Genomic DNA, 19,637 nt, shown 5'->3' on the forward strand with positions numbered 1-19,637 from the left:
ATACCTGTTTGGGCACCAGGATTAGTTATCAGTGATCCTAGATACTATAGAGATACCTGTTTGGGCACCAGGATTAGTTATCAGTGATCCCAGATACTATAGAGATACCTGTTTGGGCACCAGGATTAGTTATCAGTGATCAGTGATCCTAGATACTATAGAGATACCTGTTTGGGCACCAGGATTAGTTATCAGTGATCCTAGATACTATAGAGATACCTGTTTGGGCACCAGGATTAGTTATCAGTGATCCCAGATACTATAGAGATACCTGTTTGGGCACCAGGATTAGTTATCAGTGATCCCAGATACTATAGAGATACCTGTTTGGGCACCAGGATTAGTTATCAGTGATCCCAGATACTATAGAGATACCTGTTTGGGCACCAGGATTAGTTATCAGTGATCCTAGATACTATAGAGATACCTGTTTGGGCACCAGGATTTCCCCATGGAGAAAAAGCCTTTCTGAAAAGATAATGGTAAACGGTAGGGTCTTGATGACATAGTTTGGTGTGTTCTCTGTATGGGATGAGATGGTAGAAGTAGCAAGTCCTGTCTGTAACCCCAACAATCAAGCTGGTATGAATAAAGACATTTAAATAATGTCAATATATATATATATATATATTTTTTTTAAGAACACAAGATAAATAATCTCTACATAACACAGGGACAATGTTTTTTAGAAATGAAATCTTTTAAATTTTAACTAACTATTATAAAACAACATAAGAACTAATTTCCAAAGAATCACGTTGCTCTGAAAGTGATATTCTAGTTTCACCTCCATAGTAGCCCGACATATTCACGTTTCATAAGACCGCTTTGGGTTCACAGCACACAGGAACAGTGAAAGGAGGAGGGAGAGGGATCCAACCACTGGCTATTGTCTTGAGACACAGAGGAGAAGCTCAGACAAATCTCTCTTAGTTGCAGGTGGTCAGGCGTAAGCAAAGAGTTAAGTCCCGGGGTCTCTCTGCCCCTCCCCTTTGATGTTCTGACATCATCTAGCCCCGCCCCTTGAAAGATCTCTCTCTCTCTCTCTCTCTCTCTCTCCGTCAGATTTGCTTTCCACAAACAACAAGTGTCTGTTCCCTCAGTTCAGTCTCTGTTGTGTTCTACTGTGGAGTGGAAGAGTGGAATTCACAGGAGCTGCATGTCTAAGCCTCACAACTAGCTTAAGGACCAAGGGGTTTGGAACAACCCTATGAGCAAAAAGACGCTGAAAAGACACATCTTTGGTTGAAAAGACGTATATTCTCAACCATTTTTTTGCACACTGGGAAGCTACCCTGGGACTACTCTCTTGTGAGAGTCTGAAATTCGAATATCCGATTTGCTTCTTGTAGGTGCCAACATTACCCAGACACAGGACAAGAAGACATGCTGTGACGAGGAAGCGGCTCTTTATAATTTGGATTAGCAGCAGCAGCGGATGCTGAGGACGAGGCCACTGACGCCGCAGTGTTTAGAAACACAATTGGAATGGCTGTTCAAACTGCAATCATGAACTCTCCGTTCGTAAACTTCTGTTTCCCTGGGTCGGTCATGATGGAGTATGACATGGGTCAGAGCCTGGACGGGAGTCCGCTGGAGGAGAGTGAGGAGAGAGGAGATTACAGGGAAACCACCAGAAGTCTGGACGGGAGTCCGCTGGAGGAGAGTGAGGAGAGAGGAGATTACAGGGAAACTACCAGGAATCTGCTCAGCTTCATAGACTCAGCCTCCAGCAACATCAAACTGGCTTTGGACAAGCCAGTCAAGTCCAAAAGGAAAGTCAACCACCGCAAGTACCTGCAGAAGCAGATCAAGAGATGTACAGGCTTCATCAGTCCAACAGGGAACCCAGCAGCAGCTCCAGGGGCCAACAAGAGAAAAGGCTCTGGCTTTCCCACCCAGACCCAGACCCAGACCCAGCCTCAGACCCAGCTTCAGACCCAGCCCAGCCCATTCCAGCAAGGCAAACCCGTCCACAAGCGGGATGGGCTACAGGCCAACCTCCAGACCAAGAGCCTGGCTGCCCTCTTTAACTCTGTCAAGGAGCCTGTCAAGGGGGAGAGAGCCAAGAAGCCTCCCCTGAGGCACCGTAACCTTCCCCCATCCTTTTTCACTGAGCCGGCCAACACTACCACCACCTCTCGAGTCACGTCCACCTCGGGCATGTTCCTGGGTGATCTGGAACGGGGAGGGGGGAACCCGGACTTCTTTGACCTGCTGGGACCGGACTACAGTAACATGCTCAGTGACCAGGACATGTTTCAGACACGCGGCCTGCCCAGTAGGATCATCGACCAGGACATGTTTCAGACTCGGGGCCTGCCCAGTAGGATCATCGACCAGGACATGTTTCAGACACGGGGCCTGCCCAGTAGGATCCTCCAGCACCAGCAGACTCAGGACATAACAGACCAGGTATCGCCCTACGACCCTCACCATCTAGTGGGAGGATTCTTGTATACAGAGCCTTGGAGTACCTCTTCTCCTTCTAAGAAGGCAGGGGAGGGCGTACGGACGGGCCCAGGATCACAGACACCCCTGTACTGCCAATCAGGAGAGGGCGTACGGACGGGCCCAGGAACACAGACACCCCTGTACTGCCAATCAGGAGAGGGCGTACGGACGGGCCCAGGAACACAGACACCCCTGTACTGCCAATCAGGAGAGGGCGTACGGACGGGCCCAGGAACACAGACACCCCTGTACTGTCACTCTGTGTCTGACTCCTCTGCGACAGGGTCTACAGAGGATAGTAACTCACTGTGCACTCTGACCTTTTCCAACTTTTTCCCAGACTGCCCTGCGTCTCAGGTCTCGTATGGTCTGAGTTGTGGTGGTTACAACACAAAGGGTTTCTCTTCTCTCTGATACGACGTCGCTTCCCTGTCTGAGACTACAAGTTGAGTAGTTCTGCTCCAGAATGTTAGTGTGACTTGCTATTGACCAGAGCTACAGATTGAGATACTGTCTAATCTAATCGTATTTGTAACGTACACTTTTTTTAAAAAGTACAATGAAATACTCGTGTTAGAGCTCGACCTTCGACAACGCGGAACATTTCATCAATAATCATGTAATAACAAGTAGTAGAAGTAATAGACCAGGTGGTATGCATATTGATCAGGATCGGTATTTACAAATATAAAGTGGGTAGTGGAATTTATAGTATATAATAAAACAGTAGCATTGACTGTGTGTGTGTGTGTGTGTGTGTGTGTGTGTGTGTGTGTGCGTATATATATGTGTGTGAGTGTGGACATGGAGCCACAAGAATAGTAAACAAACTAAAAGTTGACCAACTCGGGACATTTTGCTGGTCCCCACAAGGAAAAATGATATTATTAGGGATGGAATTAAGTTTAGGGTTAAGGGTTTAGGGTTAAGGGGTTAGGGTTAAGGGGTTAGGTTTAGGGTTAGGGGTTAGGGTAAGGTTTAGGGGTTAGGGTAAGGTTTAGGGGTTAGGGTAAGGTTTAGGGGTTAGGGTAAGGTTTAGGGTTAGGGTAAGGTTTAGGGTTAGGGTAAGGTTTAGGGTAAGGTTTAGGGTTAGGGTAAGGTTTAGGGTTAGGGTAAGGTTTAGGGGTTAGGGTAAGGTTTAGGGGTTAGGGTAAGGTTTAGGGTTAGGGTAAGGTTTAGGGTTAGGGTAAGGTTTAGGGTTAGGGTAAGGTTTAGGGTAAGGTTTAGGGTAAGATTTAGGGTTAGGGTAAGGTTTAGGGTTAGGGTAAGGTTTAGGGTTAGGGTAAGGTTTAGGGTTGGGGTAAGGTTTAGGGTTAGGGGTTAGGGTAAGGTTTAGGGTTGGGGTAAGGTTTAGGGTTGGGGTAAGGTTTAGGGTTGAGGTAAGGTTTAAGGTTAGGGTAAGGTTTAGGGTTAGGGGTTAGGGTAAGGTTTAGGGTTAGGGGTTAGGGTAAGGTTTAGGGGTTAGGGTAAGGTTTAGGGTTGGGGTAAGGTTTAGGGTTGGGGTATGGTTTAGGGTTAGGGGTTAGGGTAAGGTTTAGGGTTAGGGGTTAGGGTAAGGTTTAGGGTTAGGGGTTAGGGTAAGGTTTAGGGTTAGGGTAAGGTTTAGGGTTAGGGGTTAGGGTAAGGTTTAGGGTTAGGGTAAGGTTTAGGGTTAGGGTAAGGGTTAGGGGTTAGGGTAAGGTTTAGGGTTAGGGTAAGGTTTAGGGGTTAGGGTAAGGTTTAGGGGTTAGGGTAAGGTTTAGGGTTAGGGGTTAGGGTAAGGTTTAGGGGGTTAGGGTTAGGGTAAGGTTTAGGGGTTAGGGTAAGGTTTAGGGGTTAGGTTTAGGGGTTAGGGTAAGGTTTAGGGGTTAGGGGTTAGGGTAAGGTTTAGGTTTAAGGTTTAGGGGTTAGGGTAAGGTTTAGGGTTAGGGGTTAGGGTAAGGTTTAGGGGTTAAGGGGTTTAGGGGTTAGGGGTTAGGGTAAGGTTTAGGGGTTAGGGGTTAGGGTAAGGTTTAGGGTTAGGTTTAGGGTTAGGGTAAGGTTTAGGGTTAGGGGTTAGGGTAAGGTTTAGGGTTAGGGGTTAGGGTAAGGTTTAGGGGTTAGGGTTAGGGTAAAGTTTAGGGGTTAGGGTAAGGTTTAGGGGGTTAGGGTTAGGGTAAAGTTTAGGGGTTAGGGTAAGGTTTAGGGTTAGGGAAAATATGATTTTGAATGGGAATCAATTGTGTCTCTCCACAAGGTTTGTAAAACAAGACTGTGTGCTTGTGTGTCTGTTTGTTTGTGTGGGTTGATTGTGTTGGTAGTCGGTGCAAATTATATCTATGGTGCATATAGTCTCTTAAGTGCAGATCTGTGCAGGGAGACGGCTAGGTTGAACTTTTCAGCAGTCTGGTGGCCTGGTGGTAGAAGCTGTCTCTGAGCCTGTTGGTCCGAGACGAGACACTCCGACACCGCTTGCCAGATGGTAAAACAGTCCTTGGCGATCTTTCAGTGTGGCGAATAAGAAGAAATGTATAGATTTGGTTTGCTCATGTACTCTAATGCTCGTAAAAGTGAAAGGTAATTCACCCCTAATGAAACAAACCGTATTTACCCAGCCAGACAATTTCAATGTGTTTTGATTTGATTTCATTCATGCTCACAGTGGACAAGACCATACTTTAAAAACAACACATATTACGCTCAATTAAAAGAGTCCAAGATTATAAGAATCCAGTTTTAATGTCACATCTGAATATTATTAAACAGTGTCACAAAGCCCTTGAACATGTTATACATTTTTGTAATTATTATTATATTATTATATATTATTATATATTATTATATATTATTATTATCTCCTGGATCTTAACTTGGATCAGAACTCTGAAACGTGGTTGATAAGTGTTCTGACATTTTGTTCAAAGCCAATTCATTTCCTTTTGAGGTTCAAGATGACCATCACCAGGTAGTCTACAGTATTCAAACCTCTGGTTGATGACCATCACCAGGTACTCTACAGTATTCAAACCTCTGGTTGATGACCATCACCAGGTACTCTACAGTATTCAAACCTCTGGTTGATGACCATCACCAGGTACTCTACAGTATTCAAACCTCTGGTTGATGACCATCACCAGTCTACAGTATTCAAACCTCTGGTTGATGACCATCACCAGGTAGTCTACAGTATTCAAACCTCTGGTTGATGACCATCACCAGGTAGTCTACAGTATTCAAACCTCTGGTTGATGACCATCACCAGGTACTCTACAGTATTCAAACCTCTGGTTGATGACCATCACCAGGTACTCTACAGTATTCAAACCTCTGGTTGATGACCATCACCAGGTAGTCTACAGTATTCAAACCTCTGGTTGATGACCATCACCAGTCTACTGTATTCAAACCTCTGGTTGATGACCATCACCAGTCTACAGTATTCAAACCTCTGGTTGATGACCATCACCAGGTAGTCTACAGTATTCAAACCTCTGGTTGATGACCATCACCACCAGTCTACAGTATTCAAACCTCTGGTTGATGACCATCACCAGGTAGTCTACAGTATTCAAACCTCTGGTTGATGACCATCACCAGTCTACAGTATTCAAACCTCTGGTTGATGACCATCACCAGTCTACAGTATTCAAACCTCTGGTTGATGACCATCACCAGGTAGTCTACAGTATTCAAACCTCTGGTTGATGACCATCACCAGTCTACAGTATTCAAACCATATACTGTGATTTCTCAGTCATTCATAAAACAATGAAAGGGGTGACGTCTCAGTTTGAAACTATCGTTGGTTTAAGTGAGAGAATAGAATGGTAGCTATTTGGCGTTCCCCATTCTGCTAGGTCCCTCTATGGTTGTCCTTCATTGGTACAGTCACTCTGGCTAGTTGTTTTCTGTGTGCAGACAGACTAGTTAGTGTGAGAGTTGAGTGATTCGCAAATAGGTTAAATTAGTCGACACTGTGAATATATCGTGAAGTGTTGAAATACTAGAATCACCACACTTCTTAATGAAAACAGAATATGTTTAAAAAGATGTAAAAAAAAAAAAAAAATGTATTTTTTAAATTTAACTCAGCAAGTCAGTTAAGAACAAATTCTTATTGTCAATGACAGCCTAGGAACAGAGGATTAACTGCCTGTTCAGGGGCAGAACGACAGATTTGTACCTTGTCAGCTCGGGGGATTGAACTTGCAACCTTCCGGTTACTAGTACAACACTCTAACCACTAGGCTACCCTGCCACCTCTACACTCTAACCACTAGGCTACCCTACCTCCTCTACACACTAACCACTAGGCTACCCTGCCACCTCTACACTCTAACCACTAGGCTACCCTGCCTCCTCTACACTCTAACCACTAGGCTACCTGCCTCCTCTACACTCTAACCACTAGGCCACCCTGCCTCCTCCACACTCTAACCACTAGTCTACCTGCCACCTCTACACTCTAACCACTAGGCTACCTACCTCCTCCTACACTCTAACCACTAGGCTACCCCCTCCTCTACACTCTAACCACTAGGCTACCCTGCCTCCTCTACACTCTAACCACTAGGCTACCCTACCTCCTCTACACGCTAAACACTAGTCTACCTGCCACCTCTACACTCTAACCACTAGGCTACCTGCCTCCTCTACACTCTAACCACTAGGCTACCCTGCCACCTCTACACTCTAACCACTAGGCCACCCTGCCTCCTCTACACTCTAACCACTAGGCTACCTGCCACCTCTACACTCTAACCACTAGGCTACCTGCCTCCTCTACACTCTAACCACTAGGCTACCTGCCACCTCTACACTCTAACCACTAGGCTACCTGCCACCTCTACACTCTAACCACTAGGCTACCTTCCTCCTCTACACTCTAACCACTGCCACCCTGCCTCCTCTACACTCTAACCACTAGGCTCTAACCCTGCCACCTCTCTAACCACACCCTGCCTCCTCTAACCACTAGGCCACCCTGCCTCCTCTACACTCTAACCACTAGGCTACCCTGCCTCCTCTACACTCTAACCACTAGGCCACCCTGCCTCCTCTACACTCTAACCACTAGGCCACCCTGCCTCCTCTACACTCTAACCACTAGGCCACCCTGCCTCCTCTACACTCTAACCACTAGGCTACCCTGCCTCCTCTACACTCTAACCACTAGGCCACCCTGCCTCCTCTACACTCTAACCACTAGGCCACCCTGCCTCCTCTACACTCTAACCACTAGGCTACCCTGCCTCCTCTACACTCTAACCACTAGGCTACCTGCCTCCTCTACATTCTAACCACTAGTCTACCTGCCACCTCTACACTCTAACCACTAGTCTACCTGCCTCCTCTACACTCTAACCACTAGGCCACCCTGCCTCCTCTACACTCTAACCACTAGGCTACCCTGCCACCTCTACCTTCTACATTATTTGCTGTCAGAACAAATTAAGTTAATTGAGCATCACAGTTGTTGGATAAACAGTGTATCTTGTGAATAAAATAAAAAATACACTTGAAAGATTTTGAAACACAATTTCATGTAAAGTTAAAGACTTAAGGCCTAACCATAACTAGACGTGATGACTTGCTTCTCTTTAAGATAGCTGAAAAACAATATCGTACACCTATCATTTACTCACATGTACAAAAGGTATCAAGATTAGTTTTTGCTTTCAAGATAATGATGAATGGACAGGGGGGGGGGGGTAGGGTGGGATTGACCTGATCCTAGATCAGCACTCTTACCCTGAGAAGCTTTATCAAGAAAGTCCCTAAACCATAGAGGCTGCGACAATACCCCCCTCTACTGGCCGCACAAGGCTAGTGTGGATTTAACACTCATTTTACTTTCTAACGCGGATGCCAGTCAAGACGAGCACGGATGCCAGTCAAGACGTGCACGGATGCCAGTCAAGACGTGCACGGATGCCAGTCAAGACGTGCACGGATGCCAGTCAAGACGAACACGGATGCCAGTCAAGATGAACACGGATGCCAGTCAAGACGTACACGGATGCCAGTCAAGACGTACACGGATGCCAGTCAAGACGAACACGGATGCCAGTCAAGACGAACACGGATGCCAGTCAAGACGAACACGGATGCCAGTCAAGACGAACAGTGTATAGTATAGTATGCTAGTCTTTTTCTGAATCTCTGAACAACAAAGTGTAAATATAGGAAGGCATCTCTTTATAGCGATCAGAAACATTATGACTAGATGACTGACGGTTCTAAACGTAGGAGGACATGGTGACTGGCATGAACGTAGGAGGACATGGTGACTGGCATGAACATAGGAGGACATGGTGACTGGCATGAATATAGGAGGACATGGTGACTGGCATAGGAGGACATGGTGACTGGCATGAACGTAGGAGGACATGGTGACTGGCATGAACGTAGGAGGACATGGTGACTGGCATGAACATAGGAGGACATGGTGACTGGCATGAACGTAGGAGGACATGGTGACTGGCATGAACATAGGAGGACATGGTGACTGGCATGAACATAGGAGGACATGGTGACTGGCATGAACATAGGAGGACATGGTGACTGGCATGGTAGGAGGACTGGTGACTGGCATGAACATAGGAGGACATGGTGACTGGCATGAACATAGGAGGACATGGGAGGACATGGTGACTGGCATGAACTGGCATGAACATAGGAGGACATGGTGACTGGCATGAACATAGGAGGACATGGTGACTGGCATGAACATAGGAGGACATGGTGACTGGCATGAACATAGGAGGACATGGTGACTGGCATGAACGTAGGAGGACATGGTGACTGGAACATAGGAGGACATGGTGACTGGCATGAACATAGGAGGACATGGTGACTGGCATGAACATAGGAGGACATGGTGACTGGCATGAACATAGGAGGACATGACTGGCATGACTGGACATGGTGACTGGCATGAACATAGGAGGACATGGTGACTGGCATGAACATAGGAGGACATGGTGACTGGCATGAACATAGGAGGACATGGTGACTGGCATGAACATAGGAGGACATGGTGGACATGGTGACATGGTGACTGGCATGAACATAGGATGGTGACATGGTAGGAGGACATGGTGACTGGCATGAACGTAGGAGGACATGGTGACTGGCATGAACATAGGAGGACATGGTGACTGGCATGAACGTAGGAGGACATGGGAGGAGGACATGGTGACTGGCATGAACGTAGGAGGACATGGTGACTGGCATGAACGTAGGAGGACATGGTGACTGGCATGAACTAGGAGGACATGGTGACTGGCATGAACATAGGAGGACATGGTGACTGGCATAGGAGGACATGGTGACTGGCATGACATGGTGACTGGCATGAACATAGGAGGACATGGTGACTGGCATGAACATAGGAGGACATGGTGACTGGCATGAACATAGGAGGACATGGTGACTGGCATGAACATAGGAGGACATGGTGACTGGCATGAACATAGGAGGACATGGTGACTGGCATGAACATAGGAGGACATGGTGACTGGCATGAGGACATAGGGAGGACATGGTGACTGGCATGAACATAGGAGGACATGGTGACTGGCATGAACATGGTAGGAGGACATGGTGACTGGCATGAACATAGGAGGACATGGTGACTGGCATGAACATAGGAGGACATGGTGACTGGCATGAACATAGGAGGACATGGTGACTGGTAGGAGGACATGGTGACTGGCATGAACGTAGGAGGACATGGTGACTGGCATGAACATAGGAGGACATGGTGACTGGCATGAACGTAGGAGGACATGGTGACATGATAGGAGGACATGGTGACTGGCATGAACATAGGAGGACATGGTGACTGGCATGAACATAGGAGGACATGGTGACTGGCATGAACATAGGAGGACATGGTGACTGGCATGAACGTAGGAGGACATGGTGACTGGCATGAACGTAGGAGGACATGGTGACTGGCATGAACTTGGGAGGACATGGTGACTGGCATGAACGTAGGAGGACATGGTGACTGGCATGAACGTAGGAGGACATGGTGACTGGCATGAACGTAGGAGGACATGGTGACTGGCATGAACGTAGGAGGACATGGTGACTGGCATGAACGTAGGAGGACATGGTGACTGGCATGAACATAGGAGGACATGGTGACTGGCATGAACATAGGAGGACATGGTGACTGACATGAACATAGGAGGACATGGTGACTGACATGAACATAGGAGGACATGGTGACTGACATGAACATAGGAGGACATGGTGACTGGCATGAACATAGGAGGACATGGTGACTGGCATGAACATAGGAGGACCTGGTGACTGGCATGAACATAGGAGGACATGGTGACTGGCATGAACATAGGAGGACATGGTGACTGGCATGAACATAGGAGGACCTGGTGACTGGCATGAACGTAGGAGGACATGGTGACTGGCATGAACATAGTTAGTATCACCACTCTGCTATGTTATATCTACCAACACCTGTCTAGTTAGTATCACCACTCTGCTATGTTATATCTACCAACACCTATCTAGTTAGTATCACCACTCTGCTATGTTATATCTACCAACACCTGTCTAGTATCACCACTCTGCTATGTTATATCTACCAACACCTGTCTAGTATCACCACTCTGCTATGTTATATCTACCAACACCTGTCTAGTATCACCACTCTGCTATGTTATATCTACCAACACCTGTCTAGTATCACCACTCTGCTATGTTATATCTACCAACACCTGTCTAGTATCACCACTCTGCTATGTTATATCTACCAACACCTGTCTAGTTAGTATCACCACTCTGCTATGTTATATCTACCAACACCTGTCTAGTTAGTATCACCACTCTGCTATGTTATATCTACCAACACCTGTCTAGTATCACCACTCTGCCACTAGATGGCAGCGTTGCCACTCCAAACCAGACGGCTTCAGTCACGCATGTAGAATCATCTTCAACATCATGGAGGAAAACGGATGCATTTTCTCCACTTAAATCAGAGAGATATATAGGTTGTCTACCCGTTTTTAAAATACAATGTGACCAATTGAGTCATTGTGATTAAATTAATAAATGGCTTCATGATCCAGCCTGTATCACATCCGGGCGTGATTGGAAGTCCCATAGGGTGGCACACAACTGGCCCAGCGCCGTCCGGGTTTGGCTGGGAGTCCAGCGCCGTCCGGGTTTGGCTGGGAGTCCAGCGCCGTCCGGGTTTGGCTGGGAGTCCAGCGCCGTCCGGGTTTGGCTGGGAGTCCAGCGCCGTCCGGGTTTGGCTGGGAGTCCAGCACCGTCCGGGTTTGGCTGGGAGTCCAGCGCCGTCCGGGTTTGGCTGGGACGTAGGCCGTCATTGTAAATAAGTATTTGTTTGTCTTACTGACCTCGTTAAATAAAAAGGTTTAAATGTAAATAATTTTATTAAAATAAAAACCTGTCGGTGTTTTTCGTCTTTCAGCCAGATTTGGGGCGATGTTTACATTTACATTTAAGTCATTTGGCAGACGCTCTATATAACGTTTACATAACCTACATTACTCATCTCATATGTATATACTGTACTCTATACCATCTACTGCATCTTGCCTATGCCGCACGACCATCACTCATCCATATATCTTCGTACATATATTCACCCCTTTACATTTGTGTGTATTAGGTAGTTGTTGGGGAATTGTTAGATATTACTGCATTGTCGGAACTAGAAGCACAAGCATTTCGCTACACTCGCATTAACATCTGCTAACCATAGTGTACGTGACCAATAACATTAGATTTGATTTGACATACTTCTCTCCATCTTAGCTACTGTTGTACCTTGGCAGCAGCTAATGGGGATACATAACAAATACAAATATAGGTTCACATCCCACCCGGACACATCCACTGTTCTGCAGGTTCACATCCCACCCGGACACATCCGCTGTTCAGCAGGTTCACATCCCACCCGGACACATCCGCTGTTCTGCAGGTTCACATCCCACCCGGACACATCCACTGTTCTGCAGGTTCACATCCCACCCGGACACATCCACTGGTCTGCAGGTTCACATCCCACCCGGACACATCCACTGTTCTGCAGGTTCACATCCCACCCGGACACATCCACTGTTCTGCAGGTTCACATCCCACCCGGACACATCCACTGTTCTGCAGGTTCACATCCCACCCGGACACATCCACTGTTCTGCAGGTTCACATCCCACCCGGACACATCCACTGTTCTGCAGGTTCACATCCCACCCGGACACATCCACTGTTCTGCAGGTTCACATCCCACCCGGACACATCCACTGTTCTGCAGGTTCACATCCCACCCGGACACATCCACTGTTCTGCAGGTTCACATCCCACCCGGACACATCCACTGTTCTGCAGGTTCACATCCCACACGGACACATCCACTGTTCTGCAGGTTCACATCCCACCCGGACACATCCACTGTTCTGCAGGTTCACATCCCACACGGACACATCCACTGTTCTGCAGGTTCACATCCCACCCGGACACATCCACTGTTCTGCAGGTTCACATCCCACCCAGACACATCCACTGTTCTGCAGGTTCACATCCCACACGGACACATCCACTGTTCTGCAGGTTCACATCCCACCCAGACACATCCACTGTTCTGCAGGTTCACATCCCACACGGACACATCCACTGTTCTGCAGGTTCACATCCCACCCAGACACATCCACTGTTCTGCAGGTTCACATCCCACCCGGACACATCCACTGTTCTGCAGGTTCACATCCCACACATCCACTGTTCTGCAGGTTCACATCCCATCCCAGACACATCCACTGTTCTGCAGGTTCACATCCCACCCGGACACATCCACTGTTCTGCAGGTTCACATCCCACCCGGACACATCCACCTGGACACATCCACTGTTCTGCAGGTTCACATCCCACCCGGACACATCCACTGTTCTGCAGGTTCACATCCCACCCGGACACATCCACTGTTCTGCAGGTTCACATCCCACCCGGACACATCCACTGTTCTGCAGGTTCACATCCCACCCGGACACATCCACTGTTCTGCAGGTTCACATCCCACCCGGTACATGCTCCAGAGTGCCACAGGGGTCTATGGCACTGCATCTCAGCGCAAGAGGCGTCACTACAGTCCCTGGTACGATTCCAGGCTGTATCACATCCGGCCGTGATTGGGAGTCCCATTGGTGCAACGTCTCCCAGGGTTGGGCCGTCCATTGAAGATAAGAATGAGTTCTTAGCTGAGTCGTCTAGTTAAATAAAGGTTACATGCATACACACCGCAATGCAACAAGCCTCCTGCTGTACCTACCTCATCTTCTTGCTCACTTGCATATCTGGCTTTTGGTATTCCAGTCTGTGCCAATGGAAATCTTGGTAATCTCTTTGACAAACAGTGGCACTGCAATACTCCACACATCACTGTACGATACTGTTGTGTGTCCAATAGATATCTGCCACCATCAGACTGTGTCTGCTCGGCGATAAAACAGATTATCTCTGTCTGTTTACCGTGCACGTGCCAAGATATTGTTTTGGTTTGTCTGATACACCACCATATTGGCTCGTGCTTACGACTTAATCTGTAGGCTGCACTCATCTGATCATGCACATTTGTGTGTGTGTGTACCTGTGTGTGTGTATTAGCCCACCCTTTACTCTAAATGTAGTAACCTCCCCCATTACACTAAATGTAGTAACCTCCCCCATTACACTAAATGTAGTAACCTCCCCCCATTACACTAAATGTAGTAACCTCCCCCATTACACTAAATGTAGTAACCTCCCCCCATTACACTAAATGTAGTAACCTCCCCCCATTACACTAAATGTAGTAACCTCCCCCCATTACACTAAATGTAGTACCCCCCATTACACTAAATGTAGTAACCCCATTACACTAAATGTATTAACCCCATTACACTAAATGTAGTAACCCCATTACACTAAATGTAGTAACCCCATTACACTAAATGTAGAACCCCCCCATTACACTAAATGTAGAACCCCCCCATTACACTAAATGTAGTAACCTCCCCCATTACACTAAATGTAGTAACCCCCATTACACTAAATGTAGAACCCCCGTTACACTAAATGTAGAACCCCCCATTACACTAAATGTAGTAACCCCCATTACACTAAATGTAGAACCCCCATTACACTAAATGTAGTACCCCCCATTACACTAAATGTAGTAACCCCATTACACTAAATGTAGTAACCCCCCATTACACTAAATGTAGTAACCCCCCATTACACTAAATGTAGTACCCCCCATTACACTAAATGTAGTAACCCATTTACACTAAATGTAGTACCCCTCCCCCATTACACTAAATGTAGTAACCCCATTACACTAAATGTAGAAACCCCCCATTACACTAAATGTAGAATCCCCCCATTACACTAAATGTAGTAACCCCCATTACACTAAATGTAGTACCCCCCCATTACACTAAATGTAGTAACCCCCCCATTACACTAAATGTAGTAACCCCATTACACTAAATGTAGTAACCTCCCCCCATTACACTAAATGTAGTAACCTCCCCCATTACACTAAATGTAGTAACCCCATTACACTAAATGTAGTAACCCCCCATTACACTAGAACCCCCCATTACACTAAATGTAGAACCCCCCATTACACTAAATGTAGTACCCCCCATTACACTAAATGTAGTAACCCCCCCCATTACACTAAATGTAGTAACCTCCCCCATTACACTAAATGTAGTAACCCCATTACACTAAATGTAGAACCCCCCATTACACTAAATGTAGTAACCCCATTACACTAAATGTAAATGTAGTACCCCCCATTACACTAAATGTAGTAACCTCCCCCCATTACACTAAATGTAGTAACCCCATTACACTAAATGTAGTAACCCCATTACACTAAATGTAGAACCCCCCCATTACACTAAATGTAGTACCCCACCATTACACTAAATGTAGTAACCCCCATTACAGTAAATGTAGTAACCCCCCCATTACACTAAATGTAGAACCCCCCATTACACTAAATGTAGTAACCTCCCCCCATTCCACTAAATGTAGTAACCCCCCATTACACTAAATGTAGTACCCCCCCCCATTACACCCCCATTACACTAAATGTAGTACCCCCATTACACTAAATGTAGTACCCCCATTACACTAAATGTAGTACCCCCATTACACTAAATGTAGAACCCCCCATTACACTAAATGTAGTAACCCCCATTACACTAAATGTAGAACCCCCCATTACACTAAATGTAGTAACCCCCCCCATTACACTAAATAACCCCTCCCCCATTACACCCCCATTACACTAGAACCCCCCATTACACTAAATGTAGTAACCCCCCATTACACTAAATGTAGTAAATGTAGTAACCCCCCATTACACTACATGTAGTAACCCCTCCCATTACACTAAATGTAGTAACCCTCCCCCATCACACTAGATGTAGTAACCCCTCCCCCCATGACACTAAATGTAGTAACCCCTCCCCCATTACACTAAATGTAGTAACCCCTCCCCCATTACACTAAATGTAGTAACCCCTCCCCCATTACACTAAATGTAGTAACCCCTCCCCCCATTACACTAAATGTAGTAACCCCTCCCCCCCCATTACACTAAATGTAGTAACCCCTCCCCCATCACACTAAATGTAGTAACCCCTCCCCCATTACACTAAATGTAGTAACCCCTCCCCCCATTACACAAAATGTTGTAACCCCTCCCCATTACACTAAATGTAGTAGCCCCTCCCCCCATTACACTAAATGTAGTAACCCCTCCCCATTACACTAAATGTAGTAACCCCTCCCCCCATTACACTAAATGTAGTAACCCCTCCCCATTACACTAAATGTAGTAACCCCTCCCCCCATCACACTAGATGTAGTAACCCCTCCCCCCATTACACTAAATGTAGTAGCCCATCATAACGAGCTTTATGTGAGTACGCATCGTAAGCTACTCAGCAGGCATCATTTTAAGAGCCCTATTCAATCTGTACCACGGAGGTTCATTGTTCAAGCAATGTTCCCTGTTAGCAGAGACTGCACTCACGGTAAACACTGCAGATGTCAGCTCAATGGGAAATGACCTTACATGTCTATCGTGCAATCTGTAACGCTTAGAAGGAGAGGAGGACCAAAACGCAGCGTGGTAAGTGTTCGTCATATTTTAATTGAAAAAAACTGAACACTACACAAAATAACAACAAAGAGGAAAAACCAAACAGTTCTGCCAGGTGAACAGACACTAAACAGATATTGAACACCCACAACCAAAATGGGGAAAACATGCTACCTAAGTATGATTCTCAATCAGAGACAACGAATGACACCTGCCTCTGATTGAGAACCATACTAGGCCAAACACATAGAAATATAACAACATAGAAAAAAGAACATAGACTACCCACCCCAACTCACGCCCTGACCAACCTAACACAAAGACATAAAAAAGAAACTAAGGTCAGAACGTGACTGGAGGGCAGGTAGTTTCCTCCCGGTGATGCGTTGTGCAGACTGCACCACCCTCTCGAGAGCCTTACGGTTGTGGGCGGAGCAGTTGCCGTACCAGGCGGTGATACAGCCCGACAGGATGCTCTCAATTGTGCATCTATAAAAGTTAGTGAGTGTTTTAGGTGACAAGACAAATTTCTTCAGCCTCCTGAGGTTGAAGAGGCGCTGTTGTGCCTTCTTCACCATGTTGTCCTTGTGGGTGGACCAATTCAGTTTGTCCGTGATGTGTACGCCGAGGAACTTAAAACTTTCCACCTTCTCCACTACTGTCCAGTTGATGTGGATAGGGCGGTGCTCCCTCTGCTGTTTCCTAAAGTCCACGATCATCTCCTTTGATTTGTTGACGTTGAGTGTGAGGATATTTTCCTGACATCACACTCCAAGGGCCCTCACCTCGTCCCTGCAGGCTGTCTTGTTGTTGTTGGTAATCAGGCCTACCACTGTAGTGTCGTCTGCAAACTTGATGATTGAGTTGGAGGCGTACATGGCCACGCAGTCGTGGTTGAACAGGGAGTACTGGAGGGGGCTGAGAACAAACCCTTCTGGGGCCCCAGTGTTGAGGATCAGCAGAGTAGAGATGTTGGTTCGTACCCTCACCACCTGGGGGCGGCTTGTCAGAAAGTCCAGGACCCAGTTGCACAGGGCGGGGTCAAGGGGTCGAGACCCAGGGTCTCCAGCTTGATAACACTATGGTGTTAGCATTCTCACATAGGTATTCCTCTTGTCCAGATGGGTTAGGCCAGCGTAATTGTGAGTGTGATTGCGTCGTCTGTGGACCTTTTGGGGTGGTAGGCAAATTGGAGTGGGTCTAGGGTGTCAGGTAGGGTGGAGGTGATATGGTCCTTGACTAGTCTCTCAAAGCACTTCATGATGACTTTCTTGGGGACAAGAACAATGGTGGCCCTCTTGAAGCATGTTGGAACAGCAGACTGGGATAGGGATTGATTGAAGATGTCCATAAACACACCACCCAGCTGGTATGCGCATGCTCTGAGGATGCGGCTTGGGATGCCGACTGGGCAAACAGCCCTGCGAGGGTTAACACATTTAAATGTTTTTCTCACATTGGCCACGGTGAAGGAAAGCCCACAGACTTTGGTAGCGGGCCTTGTCAGTGGCACTGTATTGTCCTCAAAGCAAGCAAAGAAGTTGTTTAATTTGTCTGGGAGCAAGACAACGATGTCTGCGACAGGGCTGGGTTTCTTTTTGTAGTCCGTGATTGACTGTAGACCCTGCCACATATGTCTCGTGTTTGAGCCGTTGAATTGCGAATCTACTTTGTCTCTATACTGACGCTTAGCTTGTTTGATTGCCTTGCGGAGGGAATAACTACACTGTTTGTATTCGGTCATGTTTCCGGTCGCCTTGCCATGATTAAAAGCAGTGGTTCGTGCTTTCAGTTTTGCGCGATTGCTGCCATCAATTCACGGTTTCTCATTAGGGAAGGTTTTAATAGTCACTGTGGGTACAACATCACCGATGCACTTGCTAATAAACTCGCTCACCGAGTCAGCGTATACATCAATGTTGTTTTCTGAGGCTATCCAAAACATATCCCAGTCCATGTGATCGAAGCAATCTTGAAGTGTGGAATCCGATTGGTCGGACTAGCGTTGAACAGACCTGAGCATGGGCGTTTCCTGCTTTAGTTTCTGTCTATAGGCTGGGAGCAACAAAATGGAGTCGTGGTCAGATTTTCCGAAAGGAGGGAGGGGAGGGCTTTGTATGCGTCACGGATGTTAGAGTAGCACTGATCCAGAATGTTGCCTGTCTATGATAAGACGCTGCTCTACCTTTTTGACACCACGGTCAACAGGTCCTACAGGCCCTAGTTTTGTCGCACCTGGACTACTCCACAATCCACACTGACTGAATATAAAATGACAATGCTTGTCCTTCATAATTTGGTCAGATATACTTGGATGTGTAGTGTCAGCATTTGTTGCTGGCATGTCATGCCTAAATTTGCTAATCTTGCCAATGAAAAATACTTAAAATATTTGGCAATATCAGTTGGTTTTGCGATGAATGAGCCATCTGATTCAATGAATGAAGGAGCTGAGTTTGCCTTTTTCCCCAGAATTTCATGCAATGTGCTCCAAAGTGTTTTACTATCATTCCTTATTTCATTTATCTCTGTTTCATAGTGTAGTTTCTTCTTCTTTTTATTCAGTTTGGTCACATGATTTCTCAGTTTGCAGTACGTTTGCCAATCGGTTGTGCAGACAGACTTATTTGCCATTCATTTTGCCTCATCCCTCTCAACCATACAATGTTTAATTCCTCATCAATCCAAGGGGATTTAACAGTTTTTACAGTCATTTTCTTAATGGGTGCATGTTTATTAGTAACTGGAATAAGCAATTTCATAAATGTGTCAAGTGCAGCGTCTGGGTGCTCCTCATTACACACCACAGACCAGCAGCGTCTGGGTGCTCCTCATTACACACCACAGACCAGCAGCGTCTGGTTGCTCCTCATTACACACCACAGACCAGCAGCGTCTGGTTGCTCCTCATTACACACCACAGACCAGCAGCGTCTGGTTGCTCCTCATTACACACCACAGACCAGCAGCGTCTGGTTGCTCCTCATTAAACACCACAGACCAGCAGCGTCTGGTTGCTCCTCATTACACACCACAGACCAGCAGCGTCTGGTTGCTCCTCATTACACACCAC

The 19,637-nt window shown here is 46.7% G+C and overlaps 1 protein-coding gene across 1 annotated transcript; it reads left to right on the forward strand.

Annotated features, from left to right (window-relative positions):
• Positions 1 to 1,140: 1,140 nt before the first annotated feature.
• Positions 1,141 to 3,357, forward strand: LOC135551590 (protein FAM181B-like). Its single transcript, XM_064982791.1, has one exon. It carries the CDS (start codon positions 1,489 to 1,491, stop codon positions 2,866 to 2,868), a length of 1,380 nt encoding a protein of 459 aa, XP_064838863.1. The 5' UTR covers positions 1,141 to 1,488; the 3' UTR covers positions 2,869 to 3,357.
• Positions 3,358 to 19,637: the final 16,280 nt, after the last annotated feature.

The sequence above is a fragment of the Oncorhynchus masou genome, chromosome 13, assembly GCF_036934945.1.
Source record: "Oncorhynchus masou masou isolate Uvic2021 chromosome 13, UVic_Omas_1.1, whole genome shotgun sequence".
NCBI classification, from domain to species: Eukaryota; Metazoa; Chordata; class Actinopteri; order Salmoniformes; family Salmonidae; genus Oncorhynchus; species Oncorhynchus masou.